This window comes from Corythoichthys intestinalis, chromosome 8, assembly GCF_030265065.1.
Source record: "Corythoichthys intestinalis isolate RoL2023-P3 chromosome 8, ASM3026506v1, whole genome shotgun sequence".
In the NCBI taxonomy this organism is placed as follows: Eukaryota; Metazoa; Chordata; class Actinopteri; order Syngnathiformes; family Syngnathidae; genus Corythoichthys; species Corythoichthys intestinalis.
In genome coordinates, this window is record NC_080402.1 from 56,213,245 (window position 1) to 56,236,986 (window position 23,742).

Genomic DNA, 23,742 nt, shown 5'->3' on the forward strand with positions numbered 1-23,742 from the left:
CTCAAACGTGTGCATGTCACAGTTATTGTCTTGATTGCGACTGTTGTTCGATATTTCACATCATCAGTACTTGCTGGACGTGTTGGTATGTTAAAGACAAAGTTCGTTATCCATCTTTATGGCACATAACGTATGTTATACACTAAGTGTATGTTCCACCACTTCCAGCGAATATTGATGACATGAAAGATTACATAACAGACGCAATCAACGCGGGAGGGAGGAATTCTCCATGTCAACTTGATGTTGTCCATGCTGCTGGTGATGGCCATACTTGAGTACTATGAAAACATGAAATTAAACTTAGTTACTTCCTACATCTGTCCAAGGTAGTTTTTTTTTTTATTTTTTTTTATGTTTTTCGTTTTTGACATGGCATTTTGATTTTGGCACAGCCTTTTTTAATCACACTGTATATACACAAAAGGTTGGAATCATTCAAGTATAGTACTGTTGGTACACATTTATTTAAACATGGAAGTATCTCATACTATAGAAATACACATTATTACACATACAAATATTGAAAAACGAATAAAAAAAATAGAAATAAAAGAATAGTAAAACTGTACATGACAACATTACTCCTCAAAATCGCTTTACTCAAAGTCATCATCCCATCCAAGTGTCTTCTGTTTCTTTGGAAACATTCTCACATGCTTGGCACCGATATAAATCAGTACAAGAAAGTTTTGCAGACATACAGGAACATCTTCCCATGTCACAATTGGTTGCCTTTCAACTACAGTTGACTACTTGCAAAACAGTATCGGGCAGGATTTTTAGTCATCCATGTCACTGCCAACTGCCCATCCTCAATGTCCCACCCATTCCCAATGGGTGAAGGGGCACACATTTTAACTGTCAGACAACGTTTCATAATTGCTGCTTGATAGTCTGCTGTCCTGCAATGTTGGTACAGAGCATCAGTTTTGGGGGGAATAGAATGTTCTGGCAAGACTGACGAGGCCATACAGAAAGATCTGCATTTGGCATCATTTTTGGCACATGACTGGCAAAACAGGTGGCACACGTATTTACACAACGTGTTAAATGTTTGTAGGTCAAGTTTAAAACTGCTGCCCAGCTTTGCAAACCCAGTCAGGTATTCTTTTTTATGACGTGCAAAAGAAAAGGTTTTTTTTTGCCTTTGCCATGAAAGGCACAAGCAGAGTCACAACCTGTGAATGTATGGATGCCAATGAGTGCTGAACACACACTCGTGCCAGGAGCTGCAGAGACCTTAGAGACGTCAGTCCTCGTTCTGTTGCCTCCTCCTGTGAAAAAATGCAATTTACACTGTAAATCTATCTGCAGACTAACAGCAATCACTGCCACGTCAGTATCAGGGCTTTTATTGACTACAGCTTGATGTTCTTGAGCCAAAAGGTTTATTTAGCCATTGTCACCCATAACTGGTATGCAATAAAAAGTTCTACTGGATTCACTTTCGACACACTGTACCCTATATACATTTTATAACAAAGTGGTATTGATATCTGGGCTAAAAAATGGTATCGTTACGACACTAGTTTAAATAAGATTTTTTTTAAGCATAAGTTAATAACAATTAACCTTGTAGTAAAGGCGTGCGTGTGGCTTACCTGTAGTGAATGTCGTTAAAAATCCCAGTCGACGCATTTTCAGCAAGATCCTTCGACGGAGCCTGGGAAGAAAGCCATTGTCTGACGCAACCACGCGGGCTCTGCACGTTTTTTCCAAATTCCTGCCCTTTTTCGCCCTTGGACAGTTGAGAGATGCATATAGCATCGTTTCGATGCCTTTTGACTAAATTCCGAATGCGGTTTTCTTATCTTTGGTTCATCTTCGCTCGTGTTGTAGCTTGGCATGGTCGCCGCCATATTGTTTGTTTATCAAAGCGCATAGCAACAGTCCTCGTCTCCTATTGGTGCACGTGACCTAAAATGGCTTCACACACTGACGATACGACTCCGCCGTATCAATATCACTGCGCCACGGGGGAAAAAAAGACCGACACGAAAACGCTAATTACTAAAAAATGACTGGAAACCGTGAGTAGCACTTTTTTTTTGGTAGTAATTAGCAACGTATGTAAATTACAATGCAGAGGTCACGTAGATCCATTTCAGTGGAACGAACCAACACAATTTTGGCTCAGCCAATACAGCCTAATGGGTTTAATAGTAACAGTAGTACTAGCATACCTTGCCGCCTGGACATGTAAATGTGTCCCACACTGTAATGGTAAGCCTGCAAAGAAACACAAGGCTCTTACTACATTTTGTATCATTTGTCTGTTTTTCCCCCATATTAAGACATGCGATGTGGACGATAATTACCAACACAACGAGTAGAGAATTCCTAACACAGCTCCAGTTGCTCTGAAGGGCGTTGACAGACAGGCAAAAAAAGGAAAGTTCACAAGTCCCACTTCCAAAGCACCAACCAGGTAAACTACAGCTGAGTATGATTAAAACAAGCAGTAACATCATTTGTTAGAGCAGAACCAGTTGGTGAAAGGTGTCAGTACCTCGGGCCCACGGTGGAACAGCAAAAGGAATGTAATTTTCGGAGAAGAGCAGCAGGACGCCGTAGGACACTGCTCCGAAGGCAAAGCCGTATGACCAGCGATTGCTTAGGCTTCCAATGGTATCCAGCGGTCTGAGAAGAACATTAACACTGTTCACCTATCATTTATGCACATTTTTCCACTAAAAACATGACGGTAATAATCAGGGGTAGGTAGTAACGTGTTACATTTGCTCGAGTAACTTTTTGATAAAAAAATACTTCTAAGAATGAAGCTATACTTTTTACTTTTACTTGAGTAGATTTGTGAAGAAAAAAACACAACTCTTACTCTGCTACTTTGGGCCACAGAAGAGTAGTTACATTTTTCCTCTTTATTCTACGTATTATTTTTTTTTGCCAGCGAAGCCAAGTAGCTGTAGCACCTGTTATATTAGCAAGTTGCTCTACCGATTTCACCAATGAGACATCGCGACAATTATCATATGACTCCATTATACCAATCAGACGCAAGCTTCCCGTTTTGTCTTCTTGCCAGCCTGTTCAATCTTTAAAGCACCATTAAAAATGAAGTATTTGATATAGAGCGCTGCCCTCAACATGACTCGAAAGTGCGGATTTTAACCTCTCTTCCAGTTTTTATTTGGCACAGCTTGACCACGAAAAACTGGAGATATGATGCTTTTGATTTCAAAATAGTAATTATGACAGAACACGTCACTATTCAAACTAGGAACTATTTTCCACCAGAGGGCACTCATGCACTTTGGACGAATAATGCCTCATTTATGTATTTTTTTTTTTCTTTCATTGGAATTCAATGTTTTTTTTGTTTTGTTTTGTTTTGTTTTTTAATTTCTTTGGCTGAATGTGGTTATGTAATGTGTGTTATTGTACAGTATCATTATAACAACAGGTCACATAGACAATTATGTACTTGAGTACATTTTTTGGATGACTACTTTTACTTGAGTAATACAACCCCTAGCAAAAAGTATGGAATTACCAGTCTCGGACGAGCACTCATTCAGACATTTTATCATGTAGAACAAACTCAGATAAAAAGCTTGAAAAAAAAAAAGAATTAGTTCAAAAGTGCAACTGTTTAGCATTCAGAAACACTAAAAGAAATGAATAAAAGCATTGTAGTGGTCAATAAATGTTATTTTTATAGCGCTAGTGCATGGAAATATACTAGTCCTTCTCAAAAAATTTGCATATTGTGATAAAGTTCATTATTTTCTGTAATGTACTAATAAACATTAGACTTTCATATATTTTAGATTCATTACACACAACTAAAGTAGTTCAAGCCTTTTATTGTTTGAATATTGATGATTTTGGCAAAAAAAAAAAAAAAAAAAAAGTCATGAAAAAACAAAAATCCCTATCTCAAAAAATTAGCATTTTTCTTCCGACCAATACAAAAAAGTGTTTTTTAATACAAAAAAAAAGCCATCCTTCAGTTAATTATATCAGCTATGCACTCAATACTTGGTCGAGAATCCTTTTGCAGAAATGACTGCTTCAATGCGGCGTGGCATTGGCATGTGGCAACCAGCCTGTGGCACTGCTGAGGTGTTATGGAGGCCCAGGATGCTTCGATAGTGGCCTTAAGCTCATCCACAGTGTTGGGTCTGGTGTCTCTCAACGTTCTCTTCACAATATCCCACAGATTCTCTATGGGATTCAGGTCAGGAGAGTTGGCAGGCCAACTGAGCACAGTAATGCCATGGTCAGTAAACCATTTACCAGTGGTTTTGGCACTGTGAGCAGGTGCCAGGTCGTGCTGAAAAATGAAATCTTCATCTCCATAAAGCTTTTCAGCAGATAGAAGCACGAAGTGCTCTAAAATCTCCTGATAGCATACTGCATTGACCCTGCCCTTGAAAAAACACAGTAGACCAAAACCAGCAGCTGACATGGCACCCCAGACCATCACTGACTGTGGTAACTTGACAGTGGACTTCAGGCATTTTGGCATTTCCTTCTCCCTAGTCTTCCTCCAAACTCTGGCATCTTGATTTCCGGATGACATGCAAAATTTGCTTTCATCTGAAAAAAGTACTTTGGACCCCTGAGCAACAGTCCAGTCCTGCTTCTATGTAGTCCAGGTCAGGCGCTTCTGCCGCTGTTTCAGGTTCAAACGTGGCTCCAGCACACGCCTGTGCACGGTGGCTCTGGATGTTTCTACTCCAGACTCAGTCCAGTTTCTGCAGGTCCCCCAAGGTCTGGAATCGGCCCTTCTCCACAATCTTTCTCAGGGTGCGGTAACCTCTTCTGGTTTTGCAGCATTTCCTGCCACACTTTTTCCTTCCCACAGACTTGTGCCTTGATGCAGCACTCAGGGAACAGCCTATTAGCTCAGAAATGTCGTTCTGTGTCTTTGCCTCTTGCTTGAGGGTGTCAATGATGGCCTCCTGGACAGCAGTCAGGTAGGCAGTCTTGCCCATGATTGCGGTTTTGAGTAATGAACCAGGCTGGGAGTTTTTAAAAGCCTCAGGAATCTTTCGCAGGGGTTTTGAGTTAATTCGTTGATTCAGATGATTAGGTTAGTAGCTTCTTAAGAGTACCTTTTCATGATATGCTAATTTTTTTAGATAGGGTTTTTTGTTTTTTCTTGACTTTTTTGCCAAAAGCATCACTACTTTAGTTGCGTGTTATGAATCTAAAATATATGAAAGTCTAATGTTTATCAGTACATTACAGAAAATAATGAACTTTATCACCATATGCTAATTAATAATGAACTTTATCACCATATGCTAATTTTTTGAAAAGGACTAGTATATGGAATCACTTCATTCTGAGGAAAAAAATATGGAATCATGAGAAACAAACAAAGAAATAACAATCAAAACACATCTCTAGTATTCAGTAGCACAACCTCTGGCTTTTATGACAGCTTTCAGCCTCTGAGGCATGGACGTCATGAGTATTCTTCATCAATTTGGTGCCAACTCTCTTTGATTGCAGTTGCCAGATCATCCTTGCAGGTCAGAGCCTTGCTGTGGACCTTTTTTTTTTTTTTTTCCCAATTTCTACCACAGGTTATCAATAAGGTTGAGATCTGAGATATTTGCAAGCCATGACATTGACTGGATGAGTCTTTCTCCAAGGAATGCTTTAACAGTTTTAGCTCTGTGGCACGATGCATTGACATTTTCGAAGATGACAAACATATTTTCAATTAAAGGGATAAGAAAGCCGTCTAAAATTTCAATGTAAACTTGTGCATTTATTGAAGATTTAACCACAGCCATCTCCCCAGTGCCTTTGCCTGACATGGAGCCCCATATCATCAAGGACTGAGGGAATTTTGATATTTTCTTCAGGCAGTCATCTTTGTAAATCTCACTGTAACAGCACCAAACCACAGTTCCAGCATCATCACCTAGTCAAGAGTCAAGAATCTGCATTGGACAAGGTGATGATGCTGGAACTTTTGTTTGGTGCTGTTCCAGTGAGATTATATCGCACCAAACCACCCTGGACTCAGTTGTCCATTAAATGAACTAACTTAGGGCACTTTTACGTTAGATCAAGAGGACCACGGTCCAGTTGCAGAGCTACCTTGCAACAACACTTACAAATGACTTGTTGAAAAGGTTCAGTATGCACACTGCGCCAACTGAACTTTCCGAGTAGCATCATAGTGATCCAGGCCGGTGTCGTTTTCGCCAACGATGACGATAACGAACATATTTTGTCAACAAACACTTTTTTCATGACGATGACCAGACGATAATAAACTAAAAACGTGTTTCGGGAGACTAAAACATAACAAGACGAATGCAAGTTTTCGTATGAAGAGACGGAAGTGTTCAATAGTTTCCGTCATAACGTGTGACATTTTATGTGTAGTTGGCATGCATCGTAGCAGTGTCTGGTCGTGTTACTCGTGACGCACTGCGCTCCCCTGACCCCTTCCCGACTCATCAGTGTGTACTCTCTAGTCTCCATGCAGGCTTGCACAAACAGTAAGATTTGTGTTCTTGGCCCGAGAGAAAATGCAAGCTTTATTTAGCCTTTACACACACTAAATGTAACACTACCAATAGCATAGCATTTGCGTTAGTATTAACCGTAGACCTCTTAATGATATTGACGGGACACATTCCTCAGATAATGCGCCACGCCTTCAAGTAGGGGGCCGTCCCACACTCCGCTTCAGTCGGTCGAAGTTATTCTCAAACACATGCAGCGATACAACGCCGGATTTAGGTTAAAAAAGTACAAAAGCTGTACCGCATACTAACAGGAAGGATTGTCTCAGGAGTGATTTGTTGAAGGATTCAAGGTAATTATTATATCATTCCCACCATGCATGCATTTTGAAACGTTGTGAAAAAAATCAATGGGAGAAATTAACTGCTACGGCATTGGCGTCATAATTCACAAAACTAAGATAAATGCCCGTTTTTTGCTTTTAACCAGGAATCGAGACTGTTTTACGTCCATATCTCTAAAGAATTCAGGGATTTAAGTATTTATTCACAAGAATTTTCAACATAAAAAGCTCTTGGTCTATGTTTCCACTCTGTCAGCTTTGACGGAGAGAGACCCCCTATTAATCGGCCCTGTGCCCCGTGTCCCCTCAATATATTATGAAGTCTATGCATTAACACAACTTATTTTACATACAGTTTGTGGCCTACAGGTGGCTACAATTAATTAAAAATAATGTCGTCTTTTCCTGCTGAGTGTGTATAATCAACAAGTTGGCGTTGGCGTCCTTGTCGAAATTACAATAAGTGCTCATCTGTCAATGTTCATTGTAAATAGTTGGAAACCTACATTTATTTATTTTTGGGGTATTTTAAAAAAAATTTTACAGATGAAATTTTTTTTAGGAAATGTCAATTAAAACTAGATGAAATTAGCCTTGAGTTTTCGTCAAGTAAATCTAGACAAAGACAATCACATTTTTAGATAACTAAAATATGAATTAGACTAATAAGTATATTCAACCCAAAGATGAAGACCAAGACAAAAATTAAAAGGGCTGCCAAAAATAACACTGCTCCAGACTAACATTTCTTTTTACTCAGAGTACAGTGGCCCCTAACTTAAAATTTTAGGGGCGCAAGCAGAAGATTCAGGGGAACACACTGTAAATCGACATGCAAAGTTTTCCTCTACTTTTCACTGTTTAACCGATCAATACTTTCATAATAAATGCATAAAACTACAAACTTATGAATCGATATTTTATCCTCGATCAGTTTTGACATCAACTTCTTAGAAATGAGGTTAACGTAGGAATTTTGTTCCATTTTTGTCGCCATCACCTGGCACTACAACCGATGGGCAATGGATTAATTGATCAACAAATGGCCAACCAAATGACATCCACATGCCACACTTTGTCAACATGTAGAAGCGTATCGTTTTAGCAATGCGCGACCAGCACATACTTTATGATAACTTTAGGCATGATTTTCTGGACATAAATAAAAAAGCAGCAGCATGGAAAGTAGTTGGTGCTCAGACAAAAATAAAATGGAAAGGATACTTTCGTGTAGATCGACACTTGATAGGTATAATCAAATGATGTGCAGTACACATTGTCGCGGACAGCTGATGGCTATAATTCCAAGCAGTTCTCGCACGCAAGAAAAGCAATTACAGTACCTCGCTGCCCGCATGCGACTGATGCTGCATTCGAGGAAAGGCAGACTATTCCAACCTCCGACCAGGAAAAATATCGTTGGAACGCCCCTCTAACCGGGAGATCCTAGTTGCGAAGTCGGGGGGAAAAAAAGTACCCCGACATCACGAGTTGCTTCAATCTGATGTCACCCAACAAAATGGCGGTCAAGACAACGTATTGATGACACAATAATGAAGTTACAGTGGTATGAAAAAGTATCTGAACCTTTTGGAATTTCTCACATTTCTGCATAAAATCACCTTCAAATGTGATCTGATCTTTGTCAAAATCACACAGATGAAAATACAGTGTCTGCTTTAATCAAAACCACCCAAACATTTGTACATATATTTTCATATTTTAATTAGGATAGCATGCAAACAATGACAAGAAGGGGGAAAATATGAAAGTGAACCCTCTGCCTCAGGAGACTTAAAGAGCAATTGAAACCAATTTTTACCCAAAATTTTAAGTCAGGTGTGTGCCCAATCACTGATGGGTGGTTTAAAGTTACTCTGCCCACTAAAATATCTTGATGAGAAGCATTGTCTGATTTGCATCATGGCTCAGTCAAAACAGTTGTCTGAAGACCTATGATCAAGGATTGTTGATTTGTATAAAGCTCGGACAGGATACAAAACCATCTGTAAAAGTCTGGATGTTCAGAAGAATTAATTCAAAGGTTTTGCAGGAAAACCTGAGGCAATCTGTCAGACAGTTGACGCTAAAAAGAGGATGGATGCTGCAACAAGACAACGATCCAAAACACAGAAGTAAATCAACTTCAGAATGGTTTCAGTAGAACAAAATACACGTTCTGGAGTGGCCAAGTCAAAGTCCAGACTTGAACCCCATTGTGATGCTGTGGCATGACCTAAAGACAGCGATTCATGCCAGACATCCCTGGAATCTGACTGAACTACAGCAGTTTTGTAGATAAGAATGGGCCAAGATTAGTCCTGATTGATGTGCCAGACTGATCTGCAGCTACAGGTAGCGTCTGGTTGAAGTTATTGCTGCCATAAAATATTAAATGTGATGGTTCACTTAATTATTTTCCCCCTTCTGTCACTGTTTGCATACTATCCTCATTAAAATATGAAAACCTATAAATGTTTGGGTGGCTTTAGTTAAGTAGACACTTTTTTCATCTGTGTGATTTTGACAAAGATTACATTTGATGGTGATTTTATGCAGAAATGTAATTCCAAAAGGTTCAGATACTTTTTCATACCACTGTAAATTGTTTTTTTGAAAGGCCATGTATTTTTTTTCTCATACACTGAATTAGCTGAATGAATTTATAGATATTATTTATATTATAGCAACGATGTAACTAAATAAGGCAATTAGAGTGTGTGTGCGCTATTTATCTCAACAGTTTTTTAACGGCAACATTTTTCCTCCACTTTTTGATTACTTACAAGAATGTAGGTTTGCTGGGGGTCAAAATATCTTTTAATGGCCAAAAAAAAAAAAAAAAAGTTGTCGCGATCAGCCATCTTTGTCATTCGCTTGGAACGCTTCGAGGTCGCGACTTGGACTATCCCAGGACTTCCCACCTTACTCATATGCAGCATGAGAACTTTGTATAAATATTGAGAAGTTTTATTATAATTATATATACTCTACAGAAAGTCATTATGGAACATTTTTAGATTAACAAAGAGCGACACATAAACAGCCTTTCAGCAAGCACTCAATATGATAGCACTCATATTTGGAGAAGTTTGCAAGCAAGACGTGTTATAACTTACACTACAATGCCAAAACGCCCTTTCAGAAAAGGCAGTTTTTGGTCAAATGCTGATGTGGTTGCCCGTTTCTGAAGAAAAGACAGCACGAGGGTAATCAGCACCTGAAAGACAAATAATAAATCTCTCTAAACCAGCGGTCTCAAACCGACTCCACAAAGGGCCGCAGTGGGTCCTGGTTTTTGTTCCAACAGATCCAGCACAAACAGTTCAACCAATGAGGTTTCTACTAACATAAGCAGCACCTGATTGCAATCAACTGATTACACTTGTAAGAAACCAGATTGGTGAAAAGGTATTTGTCTCGTTTGGTTGGAATGAAATCCAGTACCCCCTGCGGCCCTTTGAGGACCGGTTTGAGACCACTGCTCTAAACACTGTCAATGAATTACAGAAACAAGATACAACTGAGGGAGAGGTGGCATTTTTATACAACAAAACATGTCACAAACCTTGAATTTGTCTGGATGCCTTTGCAAATTTCATAAACTTTGATTAAGTTAAAAACAAAATATATGTTATAAAGTTCCGCAACACACCATTTGGTTTGTAAATATACTGCTGGCCAAAAGTATTAGCACCTCTGTAATTCTGTCAGATAATGCTCAGTTTCTCCCAGAAAATGATTGCAATTGCAAATGCTTTGGTAGTAATAGGTTCATTTATTTTGCTTGCAATGAAAAAACACAAAAGAGAATGAAAAAAAATATATTAATAATTATAATTTTACTCAAAACTCCAAAAATGGGCCAGGCAAAAGTATTGGCACCCTCAGGCTAATACTTGGTTGCACAACCTTTAGACAAAATAACTGCGAACAACCGCTTCCGGTATACATCAATGAGATTTTTACAATGCTCTGCTGGAATTTGAGACCATTCTTCTTTGGCCAACTACTTCAGGTCTCTGAGATTTGAAGGGTGCCTTCTCCAAACTGCCATTTTCAGATCTCTCCACACGTGTTCTATGGGATTCAGGTCTGGACTCATTGCTGGGCACTTTAGAAGTCTCCATGCTTTCTCTTAAACCATTTTCTAGTGCTTTTTGAAGTGTGTTTTGGCTCATTGTCAGCTTTCTCACACTATATTATGCTGCGAAATTTGTTGTTAGTCTTCAGACTTCATAATGCCATGCACACGGTCAAGCAGTCCAGTGCCAGAGGAAGCAGAACAACCCCAGAACATCAGTGAACCTCCCCCATGTTTGACTGTGGGGACCGTGTTCTTTTCTTTGAAGGCCTAGTTTTTGTTTGTTTGTTTTTTTCCGTGTAAACTCTATGTTGATGCCTTTTCCCAAAAAGCTGTACTTTTGTCTCATCTGACCAGAGAACATTCTTCCAAAACATTTTTGGCTTTCTCAGGTAAGTTTTGGCAAACTCTAGCCTGGCTTTTTTATGTCTCTGGGTCAGAAGTGAGGTCTTCCTGGGTATCGTACCACAGAGTCCCTTTTCATTTAGACGCCGACGGATAATACGGGTTGACACTGTTATACCCTCGGACTGCGGGACAGCTTGAACTTGTTTAGATGTTAGTCAAGGTTCATTATCCAGCATCCGCATAATCTTTTGTTGAAATTTCTCTTCAATTTTTCTTTTCCGTCCACATCTAGGGAGGTTAGCCACTGTGCCATGGGCTTTCAACTTATTGATGACACTGTGCACGGTAGACACAGGAACATTCAGGTCTTTGGAGATGGACTTGTAGCCTTTAGATTGCCCGTGCTCCCTCACAATTTTGCTTCTCAAGTCCTCAGACAGTTCTTTGGTCTTCTTTCTTTTCTCCATGCTCAATGTGGTACACACAAGGACACAGGACAGAGTTTGAGTCAACTTTATTCCATTTTAACTGGCTGCAAGTGTGATTTAGTTATTGCCACCACCTGTTTTGTGCCACAGGTAAGTAACAGGTGCTGTTAATTACACAAATTAAAGAAGCATCACATGATTTTTCAAAGGGTGCCAATACTTTTGTTCGGCCCATTTTTGGAGTTTTGTATAAAATGATAATGAATGGATTTCTTTTTTCCCCATTCTCTTTTGTGTTTTTTCATTGCAAGCAAAATAAATGAAAATATTACGACCAAAGCATTTGTAATTGCAATCATTTTCTGGCAGAAATTGAGCACTATCTGACAGATTGCAGGGGTGCCAATACTACTGGCCAACAGTGTATGTTGCCAGACGGTGGGTGGGAAGTACTGGTATGTGAACCTTATGCAATTTCTTAAATTTCTGCACAGTCATGAAATGTGGTCTTCCTCACAATCTCAAGAATACCTAGTTTGCTTAAACCAGTTCTTCTTTTCTGTTACGCCCCCCAGGAAAAAAGTTTCGCGCCCTCCCCAACTCTCTGTCGCCACTGTAAATAGTACCATTCGTCTTTGAAATTAGTATTATTATAAGTACACCTCTGCATACCATGACTCTTTTTTTAACATTAAAAATAAATGTAGATTAACTTACAATAAAGTATAACCTCATTTACAGTTTTGTTTGTAGAAGAAAAAACTTAAAACGCATCAATTTGTCTGACTTTAATAAAAAAAAAGGTCACATCCAAACTGTAAAAATATACTTTGATACTGAAAAATAAAATTTAATAAAATCGAGAAATAATAAATTCAAATTGATTTGCAGCGATAACTCATGAGGACAATATGCCAAACAATTTGACCGAAAAAAAGCAACAACAAAAAATAGAACAAAAACAACAGTGTCATTGGACAGAGGGACAGCTTTTATTTTTGCTGCAGGCAGTATCAGCTCCTTTGGTATGGTATGGGGTTATTTTGCACTGAGCAACTTGGTATGCCCCTTTGTATGATGCTAACAGCGCTTGCTGGTTTACTGATCTAACACTGACACAGCGGGACAATTGTTGGCAATATTTGGCACGTTTTCATTGAAAAAAAAAAAAAATCAAGTTGCTTATCAAGGTGATTGGGGTCTTATGTTTTTAAGTGACATCTTAATTGATTTTGCTTCCTGTTGTCCGCTGCAAACATTTTTAGACCAGGCAAACAGACTGGTCTTTGTCTCCCGCTGCAGTAAAAGATAGCCAAAAGCCAAATGCTACATATACTTCATCATATTTCCTCGTCTTAACTCTTCACATCTCCAGTGCTCTTTGCTGTGTGCTCATTTGGTTAAAAAATACTGCGCACACTATGAAAATGAGAGCACGGGTTTATCACAGTATCACACTGTGCCCCCCTTGGGGGGCATTTTCCAGTATTTGACAAGTCCTGCACTAAGCGTTTAAAGGGGAAGTTCAGAATTTTTGACATTAGGCTTAATCTTCGAGGTAGCAGGGGTTTAATTAGTCGGTGGAGTAGATTTCAACAAATTCAGTGCAGTTTGTTAGCTATTTGTTAGTTTCAGGGCTCCGGGGTTGCTAACGTGATTCAATGGTAAAATCTTAGCACGCCAATAAAAACATATGCACATATGAAAATCACTGATGACCCATGCAATCAATAGTGTTGGCTATGTTTTCAGGATAAAGTTTTTAAAACTTACTAAGGGTGTAACGGTACATGTATTTGTATTCAACCATTTCGGTACGTGGTGCTCGCTTCAGAACGGAGGCGTACCGAACGAGTTTCTGACGTAATTTAACCCTTACTTTTCAACGTGGCCGCCGCGAGAACGCAGTGAAACGCGGGTGTTAAAGTCAATCAGCCAATGCACACCAGTCGCAGTGTGGCCGCGTGTTAGACGCTTACCAGAAGCGGCTCAACACGACGCACGATAAAAGAATGGCAGAGTTTATTAATTGACGCGGGACGCGACCCTCCTGCATCAATACTACTACCGGTCGCTAGGATCGGGCAGAACGGAAGTAACTCGTGTAAAAATACGGTGGATCCGGTCGATTTTCAAACTACTGTAATATGCAATCGTAACCCACTTTTTGAGTCCATCAGATCTCTTGAGTGGTAGATCGGGCACCGTTGACTTGTCTTTCTTGATTTACTGCTGTCTTCTCTGCTATAATAATAACCAACACGGCCTTGTGTTCAATACAAAACCCTCCTACCACAACAAAACAAGTAGGAACCAATATTCACGTAGGAACTAAAGTTATACAACATAAAATATACAATATAAATGAATACTACATCACATTTGTAAAATATAAACACATAATAAAATAAATAATAGCCCATTTAAATAAAATAAATTGAAATGCGCTAAAACACTTGTAATTAAATAATAATAATTGATACAGCCTGCTTACACAATTAAATTTATTAATTTCTGTGTGGCTTTTGAAAACCGTTCATAAGACGAAAAAAATGATTCATTGAGGCATTTCATTTGTAAAATACATGTTCAAATCTTTGTCATTGGGATTGCTTTTCTCTTTAGCACAGGACTTCTTTTTTCTTCTTTTTTTCAGAAAGAAAGCTGACCAATACTGATATATACTGAATATTGTCTGAAAGGCAAATTGTTGTTGGATTATCTTTAAATACCCGCTACTTTTTGAGCAGAATTCAAGCTTTGTATAGGCTAATGTTCCTATTGTTGAAAGCACAAAGGTGTGTAATAGACAACTAGCACATTTATGTTTTGCATTTTGTTTTCTTACTGTACCGAAAATGAACCGAACCGTGAGCTCAAAACCGAGGTACGTACCGAACCGAGATTTTTGTGTACCGTTACACCCCTAAAACTTACATTTGCATATCAATAATTGTTGTATGAAGAGCAACACTTGTAATCCAGCAGCTCTGGAGGCGGAGTGATACAACATTGCTTTTTTCACCGCTGATATTTTAGGACGTAGTCAGCAGGAAGTAACCACAGTTTATATTGTTCCTTATTCTTCATAGGCAATTTGTGGAAACTTTTTTTGCCCATTTCTTCTGTCTGTTTTCACAGCTTCTAAATGCACATTTCTCCATGTGGTCGTCCTTCAGTCAACTCAGCAGACTGATGCTGCATTCCAGGAAGGTGGGAAGTCGGGAGGTTTCAACCTCCGACCTGGAACGCCACTCGACCAGGGAGGTAGTCATGAAGTTGAAGAAAAAGTACCCAGACAATGGCAGACATCATGAGTTGCTTCAATCTGATGTCACTCGACAAAATTGCGCTGCCCATCAAAAAGCAGACCATCAAAAGTAAAACTAAAGAAGGCTGTCTACAGCGTGTGCCATCTAACCCCGGCCGTCGTTTTTCCTCCACTATTTGATCGCTTATGAGAAGGCAGGTTTGCTGGAATTCAACATGTCTTTTCATGGCCGAAATAAAAAACTTGTCGCGATCAGTCATCTTTGCTGTTTACATTCGCTCAGAATGCTACGAGTTCCCAACTGGTACCATCAGAGTGGGATAAGTCCTGACTTCCCACCTTCCTCAAATGCAGCATGAGCACGGTGGCCTAAGCACTTACTTCCAATTGTGGTCGCATTACACATTTAAACAAATACCGTAGTCCAGCTGACTGATATGAATTATGGCAGTTTCATGTGACATTGTTTTGGCTGCATGGGTATTTATGATCTGCATTTGAAATTTATTTGACTTAGATCTGTTGATATCGTTTTATATTGGCATGCTAAAGTTGTACCGTTGACTTGCGCTTGTTTGTTTGGCCCTGAAACTCACAAATACCTAACAAACCGCACAGAATTTGTTTAACTTAACACCACCTACTAATTAAACCCATACCAACGCGAAGATTCAGCCTAATGTCAAAAATTTTGAACTTTCCATTTCATGTATTTTGTGCATTTGCCTTTTAGGCAAAGTAAAACGGACTACTTCAAATTTATCAAATTATTTTTCCTCTTCACATCACACTTGTAGTCAATTTTTGCTGAGTTGATAAATTTCAATCAAACTCACACCAACCACTGGCCAATAAAAAATATGGCATTTTTATGGCTGGTGTGATGTGCTGTGCCTTGGTAATTCCTTTCAAATCCTGTAAAACATCTTGCTGACTTCTACTGTAATCAGTGAGGAATGAAAAACAGACCCATTGCTGTACTTAGTGGTGAACTCCCTTAAGTAGTAGTAGTAGTAGTGGTAGTGGTAGTAGCATGGGCATGGCCAGACATATTTTACTGGGGCAAGTGCCCCAATATTGAACTGCAGTGCCACAGTATAAATTTTACAGGTAAAAAAAATACTTTGGCGCCTTAAAGTGCCTATGACAGCAATAAGCATGATTATTTCATATTTAACGCAGTATTTTATGTACCTGAAGAAATGGACCGCTTGGATGTGTATGGAAGCGATCAATTTATTGATTCAATTTTTTTAATCCCGCGCCATGAAAATGAGTGACTTCCTGGATTGAGTAAGAATGCAAATGTGACGTCACCCGGGGCACCATCTCATAATACAGCATTGCTTTATAGCATGCAGAAGGGCTGCGGATTCAGCCGAAGTTGCAGATTAATTTGCTTATTTTTCGCATCATGCCAGCCCAATGTGCTGCAGGCTTTTGTTGCTGCACCAGGGAGAGTAGTGTGAGCCTTTTTGGATTTCCAAAAGATCCCTGTTCACCGCAAAGGGCAAAACAAGTCCGACAACGGAGGAACCATTGGACAGACAAGGAGTGAGTAAGGTTAGTAAGTATAAGTGAGTAAGCTTAGTGTTTTATATAAGGTCAAATAATGGGATCATGGCACACGTTATAATAAGGAGGTGTCTTGCATTTTGTGGCTGACAATACTCCCTGTCCACCCAGAAGGCCACATGGCCGACAACTGGCGGCTTGTCGCACACCACCCTTAGACCTCTGCGCGTGCCCGCTCGCATTGGGTTTTCCTCAACTGAGAATGCGCTATTTTCGGCGTTCGTTCCCCTCTCTGCCTGCCCACTGGAGCAGCACCAGAACGTCGAGCCGTCGGTGTTCTGTCAAATTTTGTTTTGCACGCCATCAGAAATTGCACCTTTGTGTTAAAAATGTCCGCGAATACAGCAGTTACTAAGTAAACACTACAAACTTTCTTTAAATAAAGGAATATTTACTTATGTGTGATGATAGACGGACATGTAAAAAAAGTTCACCTTAGACGCATCCTGTCATGTTAGCTGCACACACCAACTGCATGCCGCTCTCTAACTGTTTACATCTTCGCCGTGTTGTTAAGCATCAATTTACGCCAAATTCGTCTTGAACATGTATGTTTTCGATATTAATTGTTTATTTAGCACCTGTGGATAACATTCAGAGTCCAACTGAATGTGCAAGAGATTTAGGAGCAAAATATTATATGGGTGAAAAATTTGGCAGTACACCGGGGGCTGTCCGATCAGTGAAGATAATCAACTCGGCCGCCGTGTGTGATATGAGTTAGGGTAGTTTTGTGTGATTTTTCGTTTTCGAAAGGCGAGAAAAAGACTTAGAAACGCTGCACGGTTCGGGTTAGCATGTCGGCTAGCTGTCACTCCTCCGGTTTTGTTAATGCTGTTTCCTCCATCTCCGAAGCCAGGGCAGGGAAATGACAAACTCCCGTGGTTTAAAATGCCGTTTGGGAGGTGCAAGAAGTCGGCAGTTGTTAACATTATGCAGTAATTTTGCCCTGTCGTACTGAATAAATGCATTTTAATATTTCATATTCCATTGAGCAGACTGTTATTTCACTGTTAAGACCGTTATTTGTCATGACCATACCATTTATTTAGCAATTGGGGAAAAGAACTTCGATAAAAAGAATATCCTGTAAAAATATTGGAGTAGAGAGATTGAAACAAAGACATTTTCCTCGTTCTGAATAATTCCCCCTCAATGGGCTGAACCAGCTGGGGACGCTAGAGTGCTATAGTGACAGACGAGGCTAAACGACAGACTAAAAGACTAATTTCTCTCATCTGCGCTTTGCCAAATTGTTGTATATAGTCGAATCGTCTCAGAATAAGATTTTAATTCATATAATAATGCTATTTAAGTTTTTTTTTTTTTTTTTTTTAATGCTGTCACAGGCACTTTAAGTCAACATAGCATAATCTACAGAATGCGCCTATTTAATATGGTCATATTACTCCGTTAATCCATATTTACCCCATATACACAATCTACACATGGCTCCTTAATATGGCAATTTCATGCCTGTGATAGGCATACGAGTTAAAACTTCCGCGATGCACCTGCTGTCGTTCTAATGTGTTGTCAAGTCGTAATGTGAGATAAAAACATGGTTGCTACAAAGAAAGGCATCTTATTTAAATGCTCCTACGATACATCATAAGTTGAATGACTGTTTGGCGCAACAACATGTGAATGCAACATCAATTTTCAGTGCATGTGGCCATATGCCAATCATACAGTCGATGGTGCACATTACATTTTCCCACCTGCTTGACAGGTTAGTGCTAGATAAACTGCCCACCCTTGTTCGTTTTTACCTCTGTTGATGTTTGTTTGGTCGTCTGTTCCAATGAACTGTGAATTAAAATGGTTCAACATTACTCTTTATCTATCAGGCATTTAACTGTGGTAAACTACTCTGGTCGCAAATTGAAGTAGCATATTAGCTGCCGTCTTTTAGCTAACTGGCTATGAATACAATAACAATTTAATTTGATTTGAGTGAGAGCTTTGTCTAACACTGCGTTAATAGGATATGTGGTATGTGAACTATGTCAATACTGATGCTGTTTATTATTGTTTGTTCATATGACCAAAATGAATGAAAATGAAAAAATCTATATGAATTAATTGCCGATCTTTGGGATATAACCGCTAACAATTTTATAGGTGTGCTCATGATCATTTTCCAGCTGTTTTACAAGCATTTTATTTGTTACTCCAGTCCCTGTAATCTGTAACAAGATGTCTTATATTTTATTTGTATTTGACTCTAACAGCATTACTCTTGCAATTGCAAATTAGAAAGTTATTTGCTCGCAGCAAGGAGGAATGAGAGAGGTAAGCTAGGTAACCCACCTAGGCAACATAAACCCCTTTTAGGTCACAACCTACCAGTTGAGAAACACTGATGAATTGCATAACAACTACTGTGATATATCCCCATTTCTGTCCAGGCAAAGTAGAGAAGCAGAGTGTTGAAAGAGGTGAAGGAAAGTTGATGAGCATGAGCAGAGGTGAATTGACTATCAACAAAGGATGTCCCAATTTTGTTTTTGAATTCTGACAGCTGAAAAAAGAAAAGTCACTAATATATTGATTTGATTATATATATTTTAAAGCGCTATTTCTGACTTTTAATGATAGATAAGTGCTTAAAAAAACACACACTCGCTCGCCAGTGCCTCTTTGTTGTATTCGCTATGGTGACGCCCCTGAATAGTTTTAGTAGTTAGTAGTAAGTAGTGCTGTCAAATTTATCGCGGGCGGTAATTAATTTGTTAAATTAATCACGTTAAAATATTTGACGCATTTAACAAATGTGCGGAATGACCTGCTCATGAATTGCCTCAAACAGATTACAATGACGCCGTTTTTTGCACATTGAGAGCTAAGAGGATGACAAATGCAAGTGACACAGGTGTTCATTGGACCGCGCCATTTATTGGCATAAGCTTTGGCAACTTCTTCACAACAAACATAAGTATCATTTAGTGAAAGCGCAACAAAAATAATATTCCTATCTCAAAAAAAAAAAAAAAAATCATGTTCACAAAAAGAAAAGTGCTTCAATCTGTATTAATGAGGCCCTATTCTCACAAAGTTAAACAACAATACAAAGAGAACTGGCATTCCCAATCAAAATAGCTATGCAAAATACACATAAAACTTACTCAGACTTTGGTCAAACTCTATTCAAACACTGGATGGCAATATTTAGTCACAATATATAAACTATCAGAGGTCTCGTACGTTGTGAAGCCAGCACTCAAATGACGGGGATGGACCAGTAAACAGGGAATTACGGCGTCAGTCGAGGGACAAAACACACTCATTGGCTTGATTTCTAAGTAATTTAAAACTCGCCATTGACACCTCGTGGTATATTTCAATCACTACCTTACGTAGTTAAAGACACTGTGGAAGAACGGCAGGGAGCCCGATGGCGAGCTACTAGTTTATTTTTTGATTGAAAATTTTACAACTTTCATTAAAACGAAAAAATTAAGAGGGGTTTCAATTAATATAAAATTACTATAACTTGTACTAACATTTATCTTTTAAGAACAACAAGTCTTTCTATCCGTGAATCCCTTTAACAGAAATAATGTTGATAACGTTAATGCCATCTTGTGGATGGCATGTGGGGAAAAAAACGTCCAATCCGCCTCCCTTCTATGAACATGTTGTTCACCCAATGTAGCAGGGTTGCTATGCTTTTATTAAACCTATTAAACAAACAGTGCAAGTTTATGACATTGTAAAAATGCACTTACTAAATGACACCGCTGTATGTTAAATACCGGTTGTGGGTACGCTGCTGTATTTGATATAAACGTAACTCCACAGCCAGCCACTTTTCATATCTCTGTTGAAATGGAAGAACTACTTACAGCTGGAATGAGTGAAAGGTGCAGGAAGAGATCAATCGATATTCCATTGTGACATTCCTGAACTATGGATTCCCTGCATGGGAAAAGAAAGTGAATAAATAACTGTTTATACAAATAATGTTTAGTTTTGATTGACCGTTGTTAGAAAAATGTGTGTATAAAGTCAGTTGCAATGGTTCAGAATGGTGCTACATGATATCGTGGGTCGTTTCCAATATTTTCCCGTGTTGGTCTTAAAAACAAATAACTGCCATTTCACAAAGATGATTAAAGTAAGCAAACGTTTGCTCAACGAAAAATGTACTTACATGTCTTGAAATTGGTCCGCAATTATCTTTAGGTGATCCATTAGGGGACCAAAATAGTACCGCAGCACGTCTACTAAAGAACCATATGTGTAAAACGTCAGTGGACAGTGTCACTTCTGCATTTCCTTGTTTCACACATGTGACTCACGTTTGAACGTTGACCTGAGGATGTACCATTTTATTTGTCCCTCGCTTGTTCACTTAACACAGACACACCAAAGTTGATCAGCCGATCTTTCACCCCCTGGCGTTAGTTAGAATAAAATGACTCAAAAGACATTTGTTCACCTGGTAACCACGACTATTATTCTACATGGTTGAAACATCAGCGTTGACCACAATGTTTATTTATACATGATTATTTTTTTCTGATTGAAATATTTTAATGTTAAGATCTATTTACTGGGCATAGTGCGTGAAAAGAGATTCGCAGGATGGATTACCGAAAAATTCAATGTCTTCCATAGTGTTATTTGATAATCAGATTGGTTAAGCAAAAATATACTCGTTTTTCGCGGTTAATGGGGACCAGAACCCGCCGCGATAGGTGAAAAATCGCAAGGTAGTGCCCCCCAGATTTAGCATTGGAAAGAGATACATATAAGATATATTTTTTCACTTTTTTCCCCCCAAAACAACTTTCATGTATATTTTAACAAATGTTTTTTGAGCACTTCAAACGCAATAATTATACGTTTTAAACATGTTACTGTCCACCTGAATTATTTTCAAACAAGAATAGAGTATAAAAATGCTTGTCTTTATGAAATGCTGCATTAAAGTGCGTATGACAGCAATAAGCATGTTTCATATTTCACGCGGTGTTTTATGCTCCTGAATGAAATGCTCGCATGTGTGTGGAAGCGATCGTTCTAATATATTAAATTTTTTAATCCCGCACAATGAAAATGAGTGACTTCCGGCTCCAGTCTCGGGTTTAGGACGAATGCAAACGTGACGTCACCTGGGTCAGCATCTGACAATACAGCATTGCTTTAAAGCATGCAGATGGACTGCGGATTCAGCTGATTTTGCGGAATAATTCGTTTATTTTTCGCATCACGCCAGCCAAACGGCTACAGGCTTTTGTGGCTGCACCAGGGAGAGGCGTGTGAGCCTTTTTGGGTTTCAGAAAGTTCCCGTTCACCTCGAGATCAGCCAAATGAAGTGTGCGACAACTGTGGGACCATTGGACTAACAAGTAAACATTGTGTTTTGTATTATGTCATATACTGGCTTGCATTTTGTGCCTGATAATGCTCATTGTCCACCGAGAATGCCACTTGGTCGACGACCGGTGTCTTGTCGACTCCCCCACCCCCCACCCGGAGAGCGCTGTACTCGGTTTATTGCCCTCTTTGTGTGCCCGGTGTTCTGCCAAATTTTCAACCCCATCAAAAATTGCAATTTTGTGTTAAAAATGGCCGCGAATACAGCGATTACAAAGTGAACACTGCAAACTTTCTTTAAATAAAGCATTATCTACTGATGTTTGATCAGTGAAGGACATGTAGAAAAGTTCTCCTCAGACACATCCTGCCATGTTAGCTGCACAACAACTGCGCTGCTCTCGTATGACTGTCTCACTGTTTACGTCTTCGCCGTGTAGTAAAGCATTATTTTATGCCATATTCGTCTTGACCATGTGGCAGCTGCACGCTCCTCCGACGTCAGCCGGTTTGTCCGACCGTCATTGTCCAGCTGCTTCCCTGAAAACGAGCCCTCTGCCCGCAGCAGGGGAACAATGAGCTGTAACTTACTCGTTGCCAGGCGAGTTGCCGATCAGCGAAGACAATCAACTACCCCGCTGCCATGTCAAATGATCCGGGCTAGATTTGTGTGATTTTACGCTTTGAAGACTTTGAAACATCACTCAGTTCGGGTTAGCATGTCGGCTAGCTGTCACGCCTTTTTGTTTACAGGGAAATGACAAAAGCCTGACTAACTACGGTGGCATAAAATATTGTTCGGGAGGTGCGACAGTAAAGGTGAAGTCGGCGGTTTTAACCATTATCGAGTAATTTTGCCATGTCGTACTGAAAAAATAAATTTTTATTATTTCATATTCCATTTAGCACAAGACTGTTATTTGTCATGACCATACCATATTAACTATTGGGGAAAAATACTTGGATAAAAAGAATTTCCCGTAAAAATATTGGAATAGAGAGACTGAAACAATGACATTTTGCAGCTTTCTTTGTCGCATTTTCCTCATTATTAATAATTCCCCCTCAATGGGCTAAATTCTAAATCAGATGAAACGATGACCCTGCCGACGCTATCCTCATGTTTGGCACGCTAGAGCCTTATAATGGAAGCGTGGCTAAACGGCGGATTAAAAGACTAATTTCTCGTCATATGCGCTTTGCCAAATGTTTGTATTTCGTCGAATCATCATTCACATAATAATGCTATTTAAGACTTTTTATACTGTCGTACGCACTTTAAGTGAGTCCACTCAAATCTGCTCCGTCACCTCACTTACACACAATGAATTGCCATAGCAATTGTTTAACGAGTTAAACGATGATTGACGCATTCGGCGCTTTGATGCTGAGTCTTCAAGGGATATGTGGCAAGATCAAACAGAAGTCGTTCACCAATCATTGTTATTAACTTTAATAAGCAACTCCAGTTCATTGCCTGAACAGCAACGAGCATGGAGAGGGAGGCTAGGAGGGAGAGTGAGACTACAGCTTATCTGTATTTCTATTTTTTAATTGAAAAAAAAAAAAAAAAAAAATCCACGATGGACAGAAGGCGTGAAGTTTGAAGTGCGAAATAGCGAGAGATCACTGTATCTTGAATTTGGCTTGAACTCCTCAGACTTTATTTCATATTGAAAATCAGACATGTAAATACAATCATGTTAGGAGACATATGTTACTTATTCTAAAGTTTAAAAAAAAAAAAAAAAAAAAAAACTTAAAAAACGTTTATGTATGTATTACTTCACAGATCCATTGGGGGGCTATTTTTGAATTTTAAAATCAAAGCCGCTAGCGGCCTAAAACCAAATCAGGCACCTCCCTTAGCCATATATGAGTCTCCATGAGCAGCAGCACAAAAAGATTC

At 39.2% G+C, this 23,742-nt stretch overlaps 1 protein-coding gene and 1 long non-coding RNA gene across 3 annotated transcripts in view; one reads left to right on the forward strand and one right to left on the reverse strand.

The window, feature by feature from the left end:
* Nucleotides 1-20,799, reverse strand: part of stra6l (STRA6-like) — a 55,462-nt gene extending 34,663 nt beyond the window's left edge. Inside the window, exons 1-6 of one of the 2 annotated variants that reach the window (XM_057843871.1) lie at nucleotides 20,665-20,799; nucleotides 20,357-20,429; nucleotides 9,922-10,022; nucleotides 2,513-2,643; nucleotides 2,322-2,442; nucleotides 2,187-2,232 (exon numbers count right to left, since the gene is read on the reverse strand). In XM_057843871.1, coding sequence (XP_057699854.1) covers nucleotides 2,187-2,232; nucleotides 2,322-2,442; nucleotides 2,513-2,643; nucleotides 9,922-10,022; nucleotides 20,357-20,429; nucleotides 20,665-20,705 — 513 coding nt within the window. In that variant the 5' untranslated portion in view covers nucleotides 20,706-20,799. Of the gene's footprint in view, nucleotides 1-2,186; nucleotides 2,233-2,321; nucleotides 2,443-2,512; nucleotides 2,644-2,842; nucleotides 3,459-9,921; nucleotides 10,023-20,356; nucleotides 20,430-20,664 lie in introns of those variants that run through there. The other variant, XM_057843872.1, reaches the window with a different exon arrangement.
* On the forward strand, nucleotides 1,745-15,120 carry LOC130920561 (uncharacterized). The gene is made up of 3 exons (XR_009064176.1): nucleotides 1,745-2,033; nucleotides 2,298-2,431; nucleotides 14,804-15,120. It is a non-coding gene; the product is annotated as an uncharacterized LOC130920561 (long non-coding RNA).
* Nucleotides 20,800-23,742: the final 2,943 nt, after the last annotated feature.